The sequence below is a fragment of the Diuraphis noxia genome, unplaced genomic scaffold (genome assembly GCF_037042655.1).
Source record: "Diuraphis noxia isolate RWA-SAM2 unplaced genomic scaffold, SU_Dnox_SAM2 contig0001, whole genome shotgun sequence".
Classification (NCBI taxonomy): Eukaryota; Metazoa; Arthropoda; class Insecta; order Hemiptera; family Aphididae; genus Diuraphis; species Diuraphis noxia.
Window position 1 is genome coordinate 59,720,527 of NW_028301711.1, and position 21,508 is coordinate 59,742,034.

At 29.2% G+C, this 21,508-nt stretch overlaps 1 protein-coding gene across 1 annotated transcript; it reads right to left on the reverse strand.

Moving 5' to 3' along the window:
* Positions 1–8,081: 8,081 nt before the first annotated feature.
* Fim (plastin-2 fimbrin) lies at positions 8,082–17,739 on the reverse strand. Its single transcript, XM_089216220.1, has 11 exons — positions 17,286–17,739; positions 12,846–13,010; positions 12,495–12,757; positions 12,184–12,403; positions 11,960–12,114; positions 11,786–11,891; positions 11,395–11,608; positions 11,142–11,280; positions 10,149–10,288; positions 9,471–9,724; positions 8,082–9,382 (listed from the first exon to the last, which is right to left on the reverse strand). The coding sequence occupies exons 1-11, from the start codon at positions 17,373–17,375 to the stop codon at positions 9,203–9,205; spliced, it is 1,926 nt and encodes a 641-aa protein (XP_089072346.1). The 5' UTR covers positions 17,376–17,739; the 3' UTR covers positions 8,082–9,202.
* Between the last annotated feature and the right edge of the window lie 3,769 nt (positions 17,740–21,508).

Genomic DNA, 21,508 nt, shown 5'->3' on the forward strand with positions numbered 1-21,508 from the left:
TCTTGATAGACATTCACCTTTGAGTTTTTTTAAGAGGGGGCGCCAGCTAAGTTTGTCGTAGAACGGAAGGCCCAGGATACGGATATTGTTGAAAAAGGTCAAAGAGGAATTCATGAAAGTAATTTGCGGAAAGTGATATTTTTTCTTTTTGTTGAATATGATGCATTGCGTTTTTGAGGGAGAAAACATAAACCCTGACTCCGACGACCACCTAGATAGGACATTCAGGGAAAGTTGAAGAAAATGGATGGTAGTTTCAATTTGCGATCCACTGCAGTGATATGGCAATCGTCCGCGAAGAGAATGTATTTAACCGGCTTAGAGATTTTTTCGCAAATATCATTAATGGCGACAAGAAAGAGGGTAACGCTGAGAGCAGATCCGTTAAGGATTTGTTGAGGAAGTCTGTTGACAATATCGTAGGATGATAAGAGGTGATTATTGACTTTGACGCAAAACTTACGTTAGGCAAGAAATTTTTTTATAAATCTCAGGAGATTACCATTTAGTTCCCAGTTGTGAAGAATTGTTAAGACTCTGTTTTCCAAACAGTGTCGTATGATTTTTTTATGTCGAGAGCAATTGCAATGAGGTGCTGTTTATTTCTATATGAGGAGCAGAAGTCGGGATGTATTGAAGTTAACATATCTAGTATTGAGTGATTACGTCTGATACCACATTGCTCTTTGTTAAGGAGAGACTTGGATTCTAACATCCAAATTAGACGTTTGTTTATAATTTTTTCAAGGAGCTTGCTCAAAGTGCTGATTAACGATATTGGTCTATAGTTCTCGATTTCAAATTTGGATTTATCTGGTTTGAAGATGGGGATTACGTTAGCATTTAGCCATTGAGAGGGGAAGAAACCTTGTGTCCATATGGTATTGTATATGAGGAGAAGTATTTGGATTCCTATTTCTGGTATATTTTTGAGAAATGAATGGGGTATGTTGTCGGGTCCAGGACTCTTGCTGTTGCAAGATTGAAGTGTCGAGGTCAGTTCAGACATATCCAGATCTAAGTTGTATTGAGCGTTGATTTGAGTATATACTATTTCAGGTACTATGTTGTTGGAAGATCTGTGTGTGATTAAGTCTGGACTATAGTTTTCATCACTGTTGTTTTTTCGACAAATTGTTTGACAACAAATTCGAGAATGGTACTTCGGGATGTGGGGGAGCCCTGCAGCGTTGAGCAATTGACGCCGTGCCCCCACTCGACGGTCGTTGCGCGGTCGACGGCGGTTTGGTTTCGGAGTGGTCGTAGCGGGAGCAACTATGTGGTTACAAGACCGACGCTTGCTGTAGGCCCTAGAATCTAGGGGAAGGCTGCCGAGTGAGTATTCTCCTTAGCGCCCACCCAGCTTACCGGTGACCAAATACGATAAGCGATGAGGATAACTCGCGACCCGACCAGGGTGGCGAAGGGCACGTGCACGCCTCAGCCAACGGTACGGGCGTTAGTGCTTTTTTTTGATTTTTGAGACTTGTTTGGATTTTTAACTGTTTCTGAATTAAAATCGGTGTTATTTTATGAAATTATATTTTTTTGTCAATCAAATTATCAAGTAAGTTGTAAATGTATAGATTAAGTAAATAGAATGATTATGTTGATGCAACGTCCTTTTTTCACATATTTTTTTATTTATTTACGATAATTTTATTAAAATAATAATTGACGATTTATTTATTTATTAATTACTTTATATTATTAAGTTAATCTCATTTTATTTATTATTTTATTATTATTATTTTCATGTATTATTATAGAACTGTAAATGTATTCGATATTTATTATATTATATTATTATTTATTTTATATACGATGAAATTGGTAAATTTGACAACGTTGCATACAATTTCATACGCAATCGTGTTATTTTTTTTTCTGAAAGGTACTTTTAACCCATCTACAAACATACGCAATCGTGTTGCCAAAAAGGCCAAACGTACGCAATCGTGTTCTACCCGACTCGATTGCCACTGGGGGTCTATTCTCAAAGGTATCGAATCTGATAATCGAACAATATGGTTCGATTGACAATATTCAACCGATATCGATTCGATCAGATATTTTCGATCAATCGTATTCTCAAACAACTGTCGAATCTCGAATATAATAAATTACTTTCGACACTCCATTCGACTGTCGAATAAAATCATATTTTTTCCATGACATTTTTAATTGTTATCATTAATTTGAATGATAACAAAAGTTAATTAATATTATTAAATTATACCAATTACCAAATACTATCTAAACCTAAAGTATTTATAATACTTAATACTTATAGGTACTTAGTAGTTAGTTTGAACTTTGAAATTATAATAACTATAACACTATGAGTCTAAAGAAATGCAAAGGAAGGTCCGTAATATAAATATATAATCACATTTTAATAATACCTAAAACGCATTTTAAAAACACCATTATACCGCTCTATCAGTGACCTTGTTCTTCACAACCAAGTGTTGTACCTAGCTTCTGGGGTGTTTGGTTGATATTCTGTAAGTGATGTCAATAGCCATGGTCTTAAACCATACCGGCCAGAGTCACCTATTTAAATTACAAATAAAAAAGTCAACAGTTACTAGAACCAATAAATTAGTAAAAAATTAGTAATTTGAATTAAATTGGTGTACCTACCTAGTAAAAAATAAAAAGTATGTCCAATTGAGTGTAAATGTTTTAATAGTCCTAAAACAGGACTAACACGCCAAATATGACTGCCATGTGTGCTTCCGGGGAATTTTGCGCATACATTTAAAATTTTCATATTAGTCACAAATCTTTTACACAGTATAAAAAAATTTTTAAATTCCAAATGTTGATTATACTTTAAAATAGATTCACCAATTGTGTGTTAATGCTATGATACCCTTTACAGTTGACATATACATGATCGGGTTAAATAATGTCCTCTGACTTTGGAGATACTATGGCTATGTGAGTCCCATAAATAACTCCTATCACACCAGGTATACCAAATTTTTCATAAAATCTAGTAATGAAAGTATATAAATGCAATATTTTCTAAGATGTTCCAATAACAGAATACTTACCCAAAACGGACTTCATTGAGTTCTCCGAGGGAACTTGGAAAATTAATATATTTATTTAATATTTCTGGACAATTAAAAGCATTTATTACTCCAGTAATGCATCTGCTAACAGAAGGTTGACTTACAGCAGAACCTCTATTTTCCCCTATATCTTGTTGATAGCTCCCACTGGCAAAAAATCTTGGAGCAGTTAACAACTTAAAGAATAACAGAACAAAAAAATATTACATAATATAATATAATTACAATAATCTTATATTTGTACAACATTGTTATTTATTACAAACCTTTCTTTTGTATACTTAATCCAGCATTTGTCACAGAACTAACCATAAATGGAGTCAGAATGTCTAATAATTCTCGAACTAGCATCTTATTCAACCGATAAGTTCCAATAAATTGTCTATCACTAAGTTCTAAAAATGAAAATGTACATGATTGTATAGAAAAGTTTTCTGTTTCAAAAACATAGGCATTGAAATTAATTTTCCAATAGTTAAAACAAACATATTTATCTATTTACATCTATTCACTTATTTTCCTTATTTTTATTAATGATCTTCCTCTTATTCTAGATAGTTCGATGAATATTTTGATGTTTGCTGATGATGTAAAAATTTACTGTAAAGTCAAAGATGTTGTTGACCAAAATTTGTTGCAATATAATTTAAATAAGCTTTTATTATGGAGTAAAAAAAACTATTTATCCTTAAATTATGATAAATGTAAAATTATAACCTTTTCACGTACTAAAAATCCTGTTTTCCAAAATTATCTTATTGATAACCATCCTCTTAAAATATGTTCTTCTATTACAGATTTAGGTATTTGTTTTGAATGTGAAATGTCGTTCAAAATAAATCATAAAGCTTTCATAAATAAAGCGTATAAAATGTTGGGTTTTATTACTAGAAATACTAAAGACTTTAGAAATCCTATTTGTTTAAAAAATTTGTATACTTCTTTAGTTAGATCAAACCTAGAATTTGGCTCTTTAATTTGGTCTAATAACTGTTCAACTAATTCAAATGAGCTTAATAATATACAGTATAAATTTCTGAAAAGAGTTGCCTTTATTACGCATTGTACGATTTCCAGAGACTAGTTTCTGCTAGTTCAAGACGCTATAGGTATTGACCGTCTCAACATTAGACGTGATCTTATAGATATAATGTTTGTTTATGATATTTTAAATAATAATGTAAACTACCCAGCTATTTTAAGTTTAATTGGATTTAGAATACCTAATAGATATACGCGAAATTCTGATTTGTTCAATATACCTATAACTTTAAAACAAATAGTGGAAAAAATTCTTTTTTCTCAAGAGCTATTTTTAATGCCAATAGAATCTCCACAGTCTTGGATTTTTTTTTATTGTCTCATCAAGTATTTAAATCTAAAACTTTGTTATTTTTAAAACATAGTGCCTAATTATTATTTCTTTGTTTTGTTTTATATACTTAATGTTATCTTTGTATTTCTTATCGTATTGTAAAATTGTTTTTTGTATTATCACATGTCTATCAGTTTTCATATTGTGTCAATTCTTATATTTTATTGTTTTTCTTTCTTTGTTAAAGGGCTTTGGTCCGTATAAAAAAAAAAATTAGCAAAAACTGAAAAATTAAAAATTAAAACCATATTTCTTTTTATGAAAATCACAAATTACATACCTACTTATGTTCATATATCTTGAAATTAGTAGGTACAATAGTCAATAGTAGTTAATGTTTTTGCAACAATATTAATATTCATAAATCTGTGTTAAAAAAATAAATATGATTATTACCAACAAATGAATCTTCTTCTAGTAAAATGCGCCTTTTGGTATATTTTCTATATTCATAATATTAAATATGTCCATATTTCCGATGTTATTTAGCATATAATCTTCCAAGTCATGGTCAAATGCCATGGTTGTAAATTATAAATTTCACCAATTATAAGTTTAAACAAAATATAATAATAATGATAAGTGACGATTGTCGTAAAGTGTTTTCGACACATAATTCACTGTCGTTGTGAATTGTCGAATATTACTGTCGAACTAACTGTCGCAAACGTTTGAGAATAGTAATTTTTGCGGAAATCGTAAAAGACGAAATTTACGATCGATTTTTGATCGAAAGTGGTTTTCGACACCTTTGAGAATAGACCCCTTGGACGTCAAAGTGTTCAATAAAAGTGCTTATAATTAATTTGTTCGTTTATTTGTGTACGTCAGTGAACGGCGTATACGAAATAATTATTTTATGTTATTATGGTTTATATGATTTATACACATATGTTTGTAAAATTTTGCTTACAAATGACGACATTGGATATATGTCAGGATGAGTGGATGTTAAACATGGCATTTGTATTAGGATAAATTATTATATAGAGTAAAAATTTTTATTAAGATAAGCCCCCTCCCACCTTATATATGTAAACTTGACTTTCGGGACAGTTGGCTAGAGATCTGCGTTGAAATAAGAGGTTGTCCTGTAAGTCAAACCGAACTTTCGAAGTGATATATGTATTAAAATAATAAATGTGTAGTGTATAGTGTTTCGATATTAAAACAATAATAAAGGGTGATATATCTTAACATCAAGTTGCTGTAAATTTATTTTAGCTAGAAAAAGTTAACAGACGTGAGGTCATTTAGACGGGGCTGTTTGGGCTTGGATACATTTGAAAAATAAAATATGTTTATTTTATTTTATTCGGATGTGAGTAGTTTTATATTAGGATATACATTTTATTCAAATATGTCACTATATATAAAAATAAATACATCGATTACAAATTATAATAATTAAAAAATACAAGTAACAATACAATTAAAAATGTAATAATTATTAAGTTACTGTATAGAAATATGGTGTGTTATACCTCTCATAAATTTAAAATTCCACTTTGGTCATAATTTTTAACGATTTTTAGAATCATCTTATCAACATCAATATATTTTTTTTTATTTTTTAGGGGGAATATTTCCTACCACTAATTGATTATAATAAAAGCCTACCTGACTATGCTTTTTGAAGACACGTTATAAAATACCACAAACTCGGATGGTCAAATAAAATTGTCGCTACGTCGTTTATCGATAACGTCAGATAATTCCTAGTATCGTATAAAAGTTTAATGATATACAATGTAGGTATATACTGTGGTGAATAAAATTGGGTGGCCTTAAAATAGATATATATATATAAACAAATAGTAAGACTAATAGACGTTTGATATCAATTTTAAAAAAAATCATTAAATACAATTTCATAACATTATTATTAACATATTTGACGCTATATTTAAATGTACAGTAACTTTATAACTATTAAATTTCTAATCGTATTGTATGTATTATAATTTGTAATGAATGTAATTATTAACATATTGATTTTTATATCTATTATATATTAGCATATTTGAAGCCATATTTGAATAAAATGTATACCATAATATAAAATTGCATACAATAAATATATTATTATTTATGTTATTTTTTCACGTCCAGATGTACCCAAGCCTAGAAAGCCGCATCTAAATTATATCGCGTTCAAATGGCAGCGTCCATTTTTATTAGATTCGATAAAATCCAACCAAATTTTTATTTGACACGTTGGTTTACCATCCCTGCACTAAACAGACTTAAAATCACTTTGGAAATGGCACAATATAGGACAAAAATTACTGAAGAACTCCGAAAAAATGAAAAAATATAAAACAAAATTTCTATTTACGAAGCTAAATGGACAAATATCTAAAATAAACGTTATTACCTCTACTGCAAAAGATCTCAATGTGAAATCCAATCGCAATGAGAAATATATCACTGGTTCAATAATGAGTATATGGAAGCAGTAAAGAGACTCGCATGCAAATAATACACAATCCATCACAAGAAAATCAAGGGAGATACAAGCATTTTAAGGAGCTATCAAACAATACAATTAGGAGACAAAAAAGACTATATTATGAGAAAAAAATACTCGAAGAAATTTAAGAAAATGGGAAAAATCCATGGAAGTTTTTCCAACACTGCACATACTTAGACAAGATTTTAAACTACAAACGTTCTTCTTGAAAAATAATCTAAATGATCTCCTTCTGGAACCAAGAGATATAGAACAACATTTTAGAAAACATTTTAATACGCTACTTACTAAGAGTCAAACAATAACAGCACTTAAACCAAAATATAAAAAACTGATCTATAAAACGGCTGAACCAGAATGCAAGGAACCTGATCTTACAAAGATAGATAATATTATCGCAAATCTTAAAAATAATAAAACTCCAGGAGAAGATGATATAAACTCGGAATTATTCAAGACAGCAAGAAAATATATATTTATAGAATTAAAATCCCTAATTTGATAAATATGGCATAAGGAACAGTTTCATAACTGATTGGAAAACAGGAATAATTTGTTTAATATTCAAGAAAGGAGACATTAGGATGGTATTAAACTATCGTGGGATTTCCCTGTTAGATGCAGCTTACAACATTTCTTCGATGACATTGCTAAAAATATTAGAAGCATATGCAGAAGACATCTTAACAGGGTATCTAACTGGATTCAAAAGAGAAAAGTCTACAACGAATTATATCTTATCAAAAAACTACTAATGGATAAATTCTATGAATGTAATAAAGACCTTCACATTCTTTCTGTAGACTTCAAGCTAGCATACGACAGTATTGATAGTGAACAGCTCTGGATAGCACTAAGATATTTCGGGACACCATGAAAACTGGTGAGACTAGTTGATATTTGCAACCAACAGACATACTTCTAAGTGCGTTTCATGGGGGAGACCTCTAAAGCATTTTAATGTAAAACCAGCTTAAGGCAGGGAGAAGCACTATCTCCGATGCTGTTTAATCTTTCCTTGGAAAAATTATAAGTGGCACACAAGAAATACGATAAATTGAATTAGTTGAGATAAATACTAGCATACACAGATGACATAGCCATTTTAGGAACATTTCTATTAATGAAATAAAAACTAATGCGAAGAAAATATTCAAAGTCAAAACATGGGTTTAATAGTTAATAAGGCCAAGAAAAAATACATGGATATGATTACAAGTTACATTTTGGGATACATATAATATTGGTAAGAATTCTATAAATTCCAATGTTAGTTTAAATTTGTCTAGTATATAAATACTAATTATTACATACATATTATATAACATATAGGGTGAACATTTGGTAAGAAAAATGTATAATATGTTATAATTGAACAGCCACTGAATGCAAGAATAAGAATTTAAATTCGGCAAAGTAATATCAGTCATGATAAAGTGACCAATTAAAAGCTATAAATTTAGATACTGGATATAAAATAAAATGTTCTGAATATAATTTTATTAAAGTAATCACAATAATAAATAAATAAATAATTTAAATTTAATTAAATTTAAAAATACGTATAAACAATAAAATACCAAAAAAAAAAATTAAAAATAACCTAAATATTTTAAGTACACATTTTTTGTTAGTAATAAACTAATAACTAATAAACTATGAAATATTATAAAAATATATGAAATAAGATAAAAATAATAATTTTTAGTTGTAATAAAATACTACAATATAAATATGTAATATAAAGAAAATAATATTTAAATTTTTAACTTTGAAGTAATAATTAACTACCCATAAAAATAATAATATTATGAACGTTAATCAAATTTATCAATATCAATTGGTAAGTCAGTCTTCTACAACTAATTCCATTTTTAATTATTATTATTATTAATATTTAATAGCCGAAATAAGAAAGATTGAAGAATAAAAGTTAGAATTTTATGAGAAAATAATAAAATTGGTAACAAATTTTGCCAAGTGATAGTTATAATTTTTTTTGAATATACTAAATATGTTAAATTAAATATTCAGAAAATAAAAATTAATCTTAAGTTACTTAATACCTATGACATAAATTCAAATGTTTTTATAAAAATGTATAGTAACAAAATGTTATTGTTTATGAAACTTATCCACAGCCAACATGAAATGTTTAAATGCTGCTAATTTCCAAAAATTCAAAATTAATTGTTCCATATAAAATAATTTATACAAATATTATTGTTTTATACTAGAAATGAACATTTTAAATAATAATACATAATTTGGTTACGAGTCTGATTTTCCAGCAACAGCCATGTAAGGAACATAATCTATAGCCATGAGACACGCAAAGAGTGTCATTACCATTTTTGGTTTTACTTCAGTAATATCTTCTGGCAAAGCATATACTCTAGCACCAGTCTTTCTGGCCATTGATATTGCATACTTAGCATTTGCTAAATTATCCTAAAATAATAATTCAATTTAGTTACTAGTTGAATATAGAAATGTTCAAAATGCAATTTTTGATAGTTAATTTTATTAATAATATTACCTCAGCATCACCGCCATCTTTAACTACATCATAATTAATGGTTCCTGGTTTAATAGCATCAATTAAATCAATAACAATTCGGCCATCAGATAATGCATGATCTTGGAATCCTCTCAGTGTCGAAGATTTATTGGCATTTTGTAACTTATTATTAACCCAGGTAACAATTTCTTTTTCAATTATAGGACTTCCAGTTTTAGCAAGTTGAGTTAAGACCGATAAAGTATATGCACGCATTAGTTGCCAAATTAAAGCTGTAATAAAAAAACCGATAAAATTATTAAATAATTAGCTTATACTTATACTAGAGTTAAAATTAGTATTAGATAATTAAAAATATTAGTACAAGAAAAATCAAAAACAGTTAACACTTTTGGTAACGAATTTACGATTGTTAACAGATATCATTTATATATTTATATGGGATTTGACAGATAAGATTCACTGTGTCCATTTGCATTCCGCATAATGCATGACACAGCAGTGGAATGTAATTAACCACATGTCGTCTAATATAAAAAATATAATGGCTTATTTGTATATTACAATATTAATACCCTAAATAATAAAATTATGGTATGATAGCACAAATATATAATATATCATAATGTTAATAACTGACACTATTTAATTTAATATTTAACACTGAACCAAAAATAATTTGATGCTTTTGCTAACCTAATGTAAGAGTTGCATTTCCATCATTTAAGTCTTGTCCAGCAATACCAACTAACGAAAACTTTAATTGCCGACCCAACTCAACAGCATAGTTGCAATTTTCCAATTTTTCCATAAATTTTCGCAGCTTAGAAAATTTTCTACAATATAAAAATTTCAATGTTAGAATTAGTTATATTACAATTATAAAAAAATTAATTAATAGGATTTTGATTCACTACTAGTTTTTTATCTGTCTGTACATTCACAGCATACAAAATTTGTGTTCAGCAGAACCAATTTTGTATTGTTAGCTATAATATTAAATTGAATTGATCTATTATCATAACTTTAGTTAAGAACATTTTCTATGTTTTTGTAGATTAGTTTTATTAGGATATTTTAGGGGCAGTGTGGTGCAGTGGTCACACAAGTTGGTCACGACGCACGCAGTCACCAGTTCAACCCCCGGCTCAGTGCAAAAAAAATATTCTACAGTTTTCTGTAATCTCTCCCCTGCCGTCGTTCTGGTTGCCTATACTGCCCCCCACCGGACCCACTCCACTGGGAGTGATGTCCACACACATGTATATTCTCTTCTTAGAGAAGGGAGTACAAGAGCTACATGCACTCTACCCATCCCAAAGTGAAAAGACGTTGATGAAGACTTTGGGGTCGTTTCGATACAAAAATATGAAAAAAAAAAAATGTGAAGATATTTAACATTTTTAAAAGTAATATTTTACATTCACTTGCATAAAAATTGATATAGTCAATTAACATACGTAAACTTAAATTTGCGTTGGATAATAAATCAATTCACTCTAGTATTAAACCTAATAGAACAAGAATGATTTAACACAATGTAAATTTACAATGGTACGCATGAGTCACTGAGTCACAGAGAGTAGTAATAATAGTGTGTTAACATCTTGTTAAATGAATTTGAAATATATAACAAAATTATTGATTTTATATTAAGATTACAAGCTAAATTAAAATTATATTTTTTACCTGTGTACTTTAGACCAATTAACAATTCCTGGTTTAATAATATCATACAATTGAAAAATGATGAGACCATCTGCTAAATCTGAATAAAGCCAATTAACATGAGGTGCAACACCCATAGAATTCATCCAATTTCTATAAGCTACAAAAAAAAATAGAGAAATTATTAAATAATACTAATACGAAATAGAAAGACTAATAAATAGTTAATATAAACCAGTTAATTATAAATCTTATAAAAAATTTAAAAACTGACTTTTTTCTTCTCTTGTTTCTTCAATTGATTCTAATCCTGCTATTTCTCCTTCAGGTTTGTCTAATCCTGGGTGATTGTTAAACAAGTTAGCAACAAATGCAAGATTTAATTTGTATACACCATTCACGACATCGACGGGTGTAACAAAACTACGACACCCTAACTTAGCTGCTTGTTGCAACATTATATCTGCTCTTTTGTTCAAATCCGGTTCCTTTAAAACAATAAATTCAATTTAATTATGTTTATCCAAAGATATAAATACTCAATGAAAATGTTGGTTAATTAATCAACTATAAAACATTGTTAAAAATTAAGACTACATGTACACCGATATTGTGGACATGTAAATGTAATAAATGTAACAATCATATTCATGATTAGTAATCACCATTAATGCAGACATATCAACATCAGAATCAAGTGGTGCAATTTGTTTCATAAGATATGTGTATATTTCTGAATCAGTTATATCATTTTGGAAATTATGGCATTGTCTGGAATTATAAACAAAATATTTTGCAATTATCTAATTTTATCAAATTTTATAAATATTATATTATACCTTGAAACTCCAGCACGGTTCAAGTGATAGTTGACCCATCTAAGAAGTATTGCTTCTGGTGATAATTTTATAAGTTCTTCAATTTTTTCTCCATCATGTAACAATGTTGCTAATCCAGGACAGTTTTCAAGAGTTATTTGATTAAACAATCCTATCTAAATAATTTGAATAAAATTATTAAATAAAATTTGATATAATTGTTTTATTGCCAGAAATATATTTACCCTTATAATTTGCCAGAGTAAACCAAGGACTAAATGAGGTTTTCCTTTAGCAAGATCATGAGCATCAATATTCACAATATTACAACCAATAGATTGACTGGAAACTAGAGCTAATGTTAAATTTTCTAATTTTTTGTAAACAGTAAGGTTACTTTTGTTTGTTTGTTTATTAATTGCCCTTTCGTCAATTGTATCAGGACAAGAATGATTAATAACTTTGCTAAAAAATAAAAATATTATTATCAACAAAATTATTATCATAAATAATATAAAAATTGTTAGCTTTAAATCTAAAATAAATATCTGTTTACCAAAGCAATATTCCATCTATGACCTTTTCATACAAATTTTTCCCTTCACATTCTATTGGAAGTAAATGCTTTAGGTCAGGATCATTACTCAAGTTACTATTGATCCAATCGGAAAATGCAAGCTGTTCTTCTAATCGCACAGAATGTGTTGTTCCTTCACTTGATGCATCAGACATACCACCTAAAGTTTCTAAGTTTTCTTTTTTAGAAACAACTTGCTTAAATGAGCTAGCAACTTCTCCTGCTTTTAAGTCTGAGCATAACTAAAAAGTATTTAGATGTTAAATGTTAATAACTTTTAGTATGTTAAGCTATTAAATAGCTATTAAATTAGTAAGTAAATTACTCAACCTTTTTAAATTCTGAAAAAACAAGTTTTCCTTTTGTTTCAGTTCTTTTACCATCATAATCTTCAATCATTTTACGAACTTTCCATGCAGGTAACTTAAAACCACATAAATCTAGAGCCTCTTGTAGTTCTGAAAGATCAATAGTTCCATCTCCATTTTTATCAATCTAAAATAAATATAAAAAAAATATTTAATATAAATTGATGTTTTATGTTAATATTAAATTAAAAAAATTATACAACAAAAGAAAAATAATAAGGTATAAGACATAAAAAAATTTAAATAGCATATTATTGTAGGAAATTGAAAAGTTTTTTTACTTATCTTATCTTATTTTAATACTTGCACTGTATACCATAGAATGACTACAATTTTTTTTTTTTTTAAACCAAGATTTAAATACATTTTTTGTTACAATTCAAATTATTTTAATAATATGAAAGTATGAAAATGAATTTATATTTTATGATTCATTATTTACATAGTTTACAGTAGTGTATTTACAGGGATGATCTGGGTGATATAGCCCCAAGCCTTATTTTTTATTATTAAATAAATTTATAATATTATACACATTGGTATAGTTTTAAGTAAATTCATGTCCTATAAAACTGTATTGCACAGAAACATAAAATAACAAGAATTATTATTATTAAGCAATAATGTCGTAAAATTTGCTTACAACATTTATCTTTAATACATAAAAGTATTAACAATTTATATTGCTAAATATTAACATAAAAGTAACTTTTATTTGTATAATAAGCGAATAATACTTTTAAATTATTATTTCATTGCATTCCTTGTCAAAAAAACTATAAAGGTGGATATGTTTTATGCCAAATCAAATAGACTAACAAATAATAAAAGTATAATAAATGAAAAATACAAAACTGGCATTTAACTCAATATTTGTAAAATACATACATAATCTATTAAGTAACCTGCCCCTAAAAATCTAGGTGGGAAAATCCACAATGTATCTACTTTTTACTTTGATTAAGATGGTACCTATATATTATAATAACTAAATACAAATATATAATATACCTACAAAAAACACTCACTTTCTAACATTTTAAAGCTGTTAAAAGTAATAAAATAAAAAACTATAAAATAATATTATTTAGGAATTTATATTTACATTTGTAAAAATCAAATTGAATATTTGTTTTTTATAATTGACTTGATTATAATATATTTTAACTATCAATATTCAATATACCTATTTAGTAAGGTATTTCTGTTTTTTTTTATTTTAATTAAAATTATTTATAGTTATGTCCAACAACTTCCACAGGTGAGAACTAAATTAATCTTTTGTTAAGTGATTTTTGTATTTTAATTAGGTGTTATACTATAGAAATCTATAGCCTTTTAAAATTTAAATACTTAGTAATTACTTTGGCGTTATTTTTCAAATTACCGCATCTACATGCATTATACATAAATAGGTGATAACCTGATGATGAGTAATAAATGTTTTTGAATTCTAATATTTTACACTTAAGTCATACTACTATATTCAGTAGTATATCATACTGAATAAATATTATTCAATTGTCTTGATTAAAATAAATTTCTCAAACTTTTGCTATTCCTTAGCTACATTTAAAATTATTTACATATTACATTTCATAAAAACTTTTAATAGAAAAAAATTTTTACTCCATAATATTACTACCTTTATTCTTATTTATTTGACTTTAATTAATACAATCAATTTATAGCATTGGTTAGGTTAAATATATACCACACCCTGTGGAAATACTGAAAAAGAATTACCACAGCATCTCAATTCAAAAATGGGAAACAAAAAATAGGTATGGATAACATATATAAACATAATTTATAATATTTGTCAGAAACCTTAATAAGGCACCACCTAAAATATTTAAATATTTACTAAGGAGTATAGAGTAGTTAGAAATGTACCTATTATATGAAATAAACTTTTTTTATTTAAGTCCTTGTTAATCTTACTTCTTGCTATTTGATATTGGTCTTTTTTATAAAATAAAACAAAAGATTTTAATATGTAGGTAATACATTGAAACTACCCATGAACACTTTTAATGAGCGGGTACCTCTCAATTACACACAAATTTTCCGGTCTCAACATGACCCCATTGGAATCATTGAATTGCACACCACTAAAAAGCGGACCCCTCTCAATAACATATAGGGATAACTTTTAGTAGTCCGACGATTCGAGAAATATACCGGGAAACAAAAATCTACTTATACACTACTTGTACACAGGTATGTCTTATATGCTATTTTTATATTACTAATAAAGACATTTATCTTTATAGTTTAATGAATACGATTAAGTACCTATGTACAATACTAAAGAACGATAGATAATGACAAAAATAGACATTATGCATTTCCTATTAACCCTTTCAGTCCCAAATTATGAAAAAGTCAAAAAAAAAATATTCAAATCAAGAAACCTCATTTGTAGGACATTGTAAATCCAATAAAAAAAGTTGGGGGCACTTTTACCCATTTTGACCAAAATGGGAGGGATGTCCATTACAATGCACATTATGACTCGGTGAAAAAATATTACATGAGAATAAAATTATTAAGTTTGGAAATAAATTGTAATTGATCAATTCAAATAGACACATCAAGTACAAAATATTGGAAACATTTTTTTCATTATAACAAAAAACATAACAACAACATTTATAAATTAATATGTACAATGTATTTACTGTATCTACTGTTAGTACCTACTTACAATATACCTAATGATAACCTAACCTACCAAACATATTTTTAATAAAATATTTTTTTTTAAGTAAGTACAACTCAAATTTTTATTTTTATTCATTTTTCTCAATAGTGGACAATTTTAATGGTCCCGTGATTGTCTACTACTTCGAGGTTATGCTATATGTGTATAATTATGGTGTGTGTATTCATACATTTTTTTTTTTTACTGACATTTACATTATGAAATGTATTCCTGTAGGTATAAATGTATATTAGTTTTACTAATCAATGAATAATAATAAAATAACATGATTTTTATTAGACTGTCCCATCTATCGGGAGTAATATTGTACACTACCAAACAACTGGCCAGTGAGTAATCTACAGTGTTTATCGTATTTATAATCAACGGTTGTATGAATTAAATTTTATACAAGTACCATTGTTTTAGATCACCACTAAAAATTTCATTTTGAATAAAAATCCAATCCCTAACTATTACTAATTTTTATACATTAATATTTTATATTTGGCTCATAAATTGTAGGCGTTAACGACTACTTATTATAGATTTGTGTTGATGTATTATTTATTGACTCATTCAGAAGAAAGATAATATATTTCATTATGGTATCTGTACAGTGAACATTTGAATACAATATTTATAAATTATTATTCTAAAAAAAACTTTATTTTATCAGTTTATAGCTCGGTTTAAGATTTATACAATTAAAATATGAATACCCATCCATCCCAAGTAATGTACCTAATTTTAAATAAGATTAATTTATAATTATATGCAATTATAATGTAGTTACAATTACCTAGTTTGATAATTTATCACAATTGGACATTTTAGATTATAAAATAATTATCACCATGTATTCATATCAACTCTGACATCATAATACATAATTATGAATGTTTGTGGTTGCATATTATATTTTATACTTAGTGGTAATCTATACATATAGATAGTACCTATATTACGCTATATTATAATATAATATTGTGTGTAATATGTATTTAGGAGTTCCTAAAAAATTCAATATCAATTTGGGGGTTACAACAGTAATAATTTTAAGAAACACTGGTAACTTATATAATATTATATTAATCAGAATGTTATCGATTTATAAAATGTTCTTATTCCTTATCAGAAATACAAAAAATACTTATCAGCGTATTATTAACTAATAACACCTTCCAGTGTACCGACTACTGAGCATAATATTATAATGTGAAATAAAACCGTATTATTATTTATTACTTTTCAGTTTTGATAGTATTAGATAGTAAGGCACCAAAGAAAATGTATTGAGCCTATGAAATGATAATAATATAATGTTATACAAATTTATAATTATGTAGTAATAATCAATAATTTTAATACGTAATGATTAAAATAATCATAGACCAAAAGCAAGTAGTAATAATACATTATTATTATTATTATTACGCTGTTATTGTTGGAGATGGGTGATACCTATAAAAGGCTATGACAAATTTTAAAATCTCTACCCCCCGCGCGAAAATCATTGGAAGTATGACAGCGAATGAGAAAATCAATTGCTTGGATTATCGTTGAGAGAAAAGCCAGTTAAGAACAACACGAATAATATCAAATCAAATGCGATTTACGGTCATCGGACCCGTAAGTAAGTAGGTAGATAATAATATGTAGGTAGGTAGGTACAGGTCGGTTTGTAAGTGTTACCTTGGAAAATTGTTCCTTGAGCTCGTCGTCTGCGGAAGCAACGTTTGCGCTTCCGTTGAGCGCCTTGACGTAGTTGGAGACCTTAGACATTTTCCGGCACAAACTGGCGACGCGAGGGCGGGTGGAGGATGTCCAACACGGATTTCTGCGGTCGAAAGCGACTGGCTACTTCGGTAACAACGTTAATGGTGACGCGGCGCTTACGGTTCACGACGAGAGCCCGAACGGCATAACGATTTTCGCTAATCGTACTCTTAACGTCGAGACAAAGTAAAGACCGTTGTAGTAAGTACCGCAATTGGCGAGCGTCTGTGGCGAGCAAGTGACGACTAGGCGGAAATGAGGCGCACCTCCGTACTGCTGGTGACGATGAGTGACGAGTGACGACGTGTACAAGGCGCGACGGCGGTCTGAGTAATCACTGGCCACTGCTCGACTGCGCGGTCCGTGGTATGCGACCGTACGTTACGTTACTTGTGTGCGTGCGTGCGCTGATCTGGTAAGGCGGCGCGATTACGGCGAGGAGCGACGGGCGGGGTAGTCGCCGCCGCCGTGTACTTAAACGTCGCGACTATACTAACGATAAAACGATGTATCGTGTACGTTGAGATGTGGTTGGGATGATCTAACTTCTTTCATGTGTGGTGCCTACCCATATTATACGAATTTATTATGTCAGGACGTGTTCTATTTCCAACACGCCGGTGACCGACCGACCAGATCTATTAGCCGATAATGATTGTGAAAACGCGTTTGGTTAATATATAATTATATTATTATTGTCGTGATGTCAACCTACTCGTCTTGAGGTCGATTAACTCACGTTTTCGACTCAATCCGATCGCCTCGTGCAGACCAAAAATGACCAAATATAATATCGTAACGTTCCGAATTTTACCAATCCGCTTACAGAGGTCGAAAATGTGTGCGAGTCATGACGTGTCGATCCGAAGCGACCAACTCAAATTTGTTTTCATGAATCGGAATAATGGCATTACGTATATCAATCGTACCTACGCGTCGTTCAGAAAACGGAACAGGTCTAAATTGGGTGGTTTAAAATATATCGCCACGCGTGCGACTGACAGAGACGGAAAATCACTGCTTTCAATCCCCATAATAATAATAATAATAATACTAATACTATGTGCATGAGTCATCGCGACTTCACGAGTCTGATTCATGGTGAACCACACACACACACACACACACACACATACGTTTTATCGTGCTCGGCGGCGGCGGGCGCTACGTCATCTCGACGGTTTTCAAAACCCGGCGGCATGGCCTGAATAACACGGCACGGAGATGACTATACGAAATCTCGTCATCGCAATGTGTTGTACCTGCAGCCTGCCTACCCATGCCGTTTCATAAGAAATATATTATTATGATAATATTATTGCCGTGCGTGATTCCCCGCGTTTCACTGTATTACACGCTCCAGGCCACGAGTAGAGGTATTCATCTGAAGCTCGCATTATTATGCGCAATGCGTATTAGGCAAACCTCATGGCCATATTTTATTTCACATGACAATATAATGGCCAAACGTTTTTTGTATAATGTTTTTTTTTTTTTTTTTGAGGGGGATAATCTCATCACTCCTCATCGGTCAACCGCTCATCGAGTTTAAACGCATAATTTTGTTCGTAGCTATATGGAATACCACTCAATGGCCCACTCACTTATCGGTCTACGAGACTACGACACACATTTGTAAGGCAAACGCTTTTTTTTTTAAATTAATTTAATTGTGTCAATACACCAATTTTTAAGTCAAATGGCAAAAACTAATTCAATATGTAACGAATCGGAATGAGTAACCGACAAAATTATCAATTAGCGATTAGTGATATCAAAAATTGTCCCGGCGGAACAGAAAAACAATGAACGTATTCATATTTCATATTATCATTTATCAATAATATTTTCGTCACCATACTGGGAAAATAATTTCCGTCATTCTTTCAAATAATCTACTTGATTATTATAAAACAGTGTTGTTTCTCTACTAGAAAATAAATGTTTAGTAAAGGACATATTGTTAAGGGAACGCTACACAACTATTTGTTGTCTCCGTCTTACAAGTACATAATATAACAAATTTAACCTAAGCAGATCACGTTTAGCTTCATTTGTTTAAAAACTATTGTGAATCGACCTATTATGAAACTTTATGTTAAGAACATTATCTGTGTTTGTGTTTTTTACGATAGTTCAATTTTGTAGCAAATTATGCGTATATAAAAAAGTATAAATTCAAAATGCTCATAACTCACTTAAAACTAACTTAAGTTGCTTAAAAACTAAGTCATCGTAAAAACCTAATCACAAACACAGATAATGTTCTTAACATCAAGTTTCATAATAGGTCAATTTACTCTAATTTTTAAGCTAACGGGATTAAACGTGATCTGCTAAGCGCAAATTTGCTATGTTACGCTCTTATAAGACGGAGACAACATACAGCAAATATGTGTGTAGGTAACGTCCTCTTAACATAAAGTTAATAATAATAATAATAAGTTAATAATGTAAGTTTATTTTCGGGACAATTGACCGTCCCGAAACATCGGAACGGGACACCGATCAAAACGAATCCAGGAAAAAAGAGCAAAAAAAACACATAATTTTTTCCCAACACCGCAGACTTTAAATAATAATAATATATTCTATTATGTAAAAATAAATTTATTATAAAAATAATGATTTATAGTAATTGAAAGTAATTAAACTTATTTTTGGATTTCATCAGTAGTCAGCTCATAAGTCAAGTGAGCTTTAGTATAATAATAAACCACAATTATACATTAAACTTTTAATTAAATTATATGTAAGTAAATACTTACGCCTATACTCAAAGTCCAAAGCCCAAAGGCATAACTACCTAATAACTATATTATAGTTCTAGAACAACATCGTTTACTTCTATCGTTAAAATATTTTGCTATATATTAAGTCATATTAAGTAATAGTTGAAAAAATGGATTTAATCGGAGAGAACATAGGGAAAAGGAAATTTCGTTGAAAAGGTAAACATTGTGTTGTTTAAAACTTAACTAAAACCCGACTTATTAAGATGTTTGGAAAAAACAATTTTGTCCTTTACTTTTTAGTTTTTTTTTGTTTTTAGTCTCTTTTTTATTACCATTCAAAACTCGTTAGTACAAAACTACAGCTTCTACCAAACCGTGACGTTTTAGGTAACCATATATAGGTACTAATCGGGCATTAATGCATTATTATTGTCCGTTGTTGATTATATCCCGTTTAAGCCGAATTAATATTGAATGCCGCAAATGCACTACGATTTTTTCCGTCTACAACACGCACATAAATACATGGACGGAAACGGATATCTGGTATAATTATTGGTAGAGGGTAGGACGGTTAGGTAATATTTTTCAGCACGCATAGACATAAACAATTGTTTTGCTTTAAATTAATGGTAATAATTTTGTAACAGATAAAATAGTTAACAAAAATCTGAAGTTTTTGAAGTTTTTTATATGAAAATGTACAAGCATTTTTATTTTAATCCTGAACAAGAATATTTTTTTGTACATTTCAATGTAAAAACTGAGGAAGTCGCTGTGCTGTATAATAGAAGATTTTTGAGTTACCTCGTCATCATTGCGAGTATAGGTCACCCTATAGGTGACTCATTGTACTTCCTATAGGTATGATAATGGATGCGTTCAAATTGAATTAAATGATTCTAAACAGAAAACTGTACCTCCCAGGATATATTTATAAATTGTTTATATAAGGTTCAATTAGAATTTAGAAATCTATTTTTCAATAGACATATGGTATGCCATTATGTTGAAATAATATTCGCCCATATACATATATATTTATAATAAAGACTATTATATTAGGTACCTTCCATTAATTATCAAACTATTGTATCATATATCATTTTTATTAATTTATAAGGCAATGCCGACTTGTATATTATAAATAGAACGGCGTAAGGTACATAAATGGCTCAAAATGATTTTTAATATGTTGAACATTTCATCTTTTGACTTATATAGAAAATTGTATTATACGTAAACGTAATGGTGAAATTTTTCAGTTCTTTACAGACTACAATATTAAGATTTTGTCTAGTTACAAAATAATAGCTAAAATTGCTATTTTTCGTTTACATATCCTATCTACAAGAGAGTCACTATTCACAGGGTGACTTTTACACTCAACTCATTGAGCTAACC

What these genes read in the sequence shown, in the direction of transcription:
- Fim (XM_089216220.1), bottom strand. Translation starts at nt 17,375, where the DNA reads ATGTCTAAGGTCTCCAACTACGTCAAGGCGCTCAACGGAAGCGCAAAC. An exon ending in ATAGATGGAATATTGCTTTG is followed by an intron (nt 12,404 to 12,494) that starts GTAAACAGATAT and finishes TTTATTTTTTAG; the next exon opens with CAAAGTTATTAATCATTCTT. An exon ending in AATTGGTCTAAAGTACACAG is followed by an intron (nt 10,289 to 11,141) that starts GTAAAAAATATA and finishes TTTATATTGTAG; the next exon opens with AAAATTTTCTAAGCTGCGAA.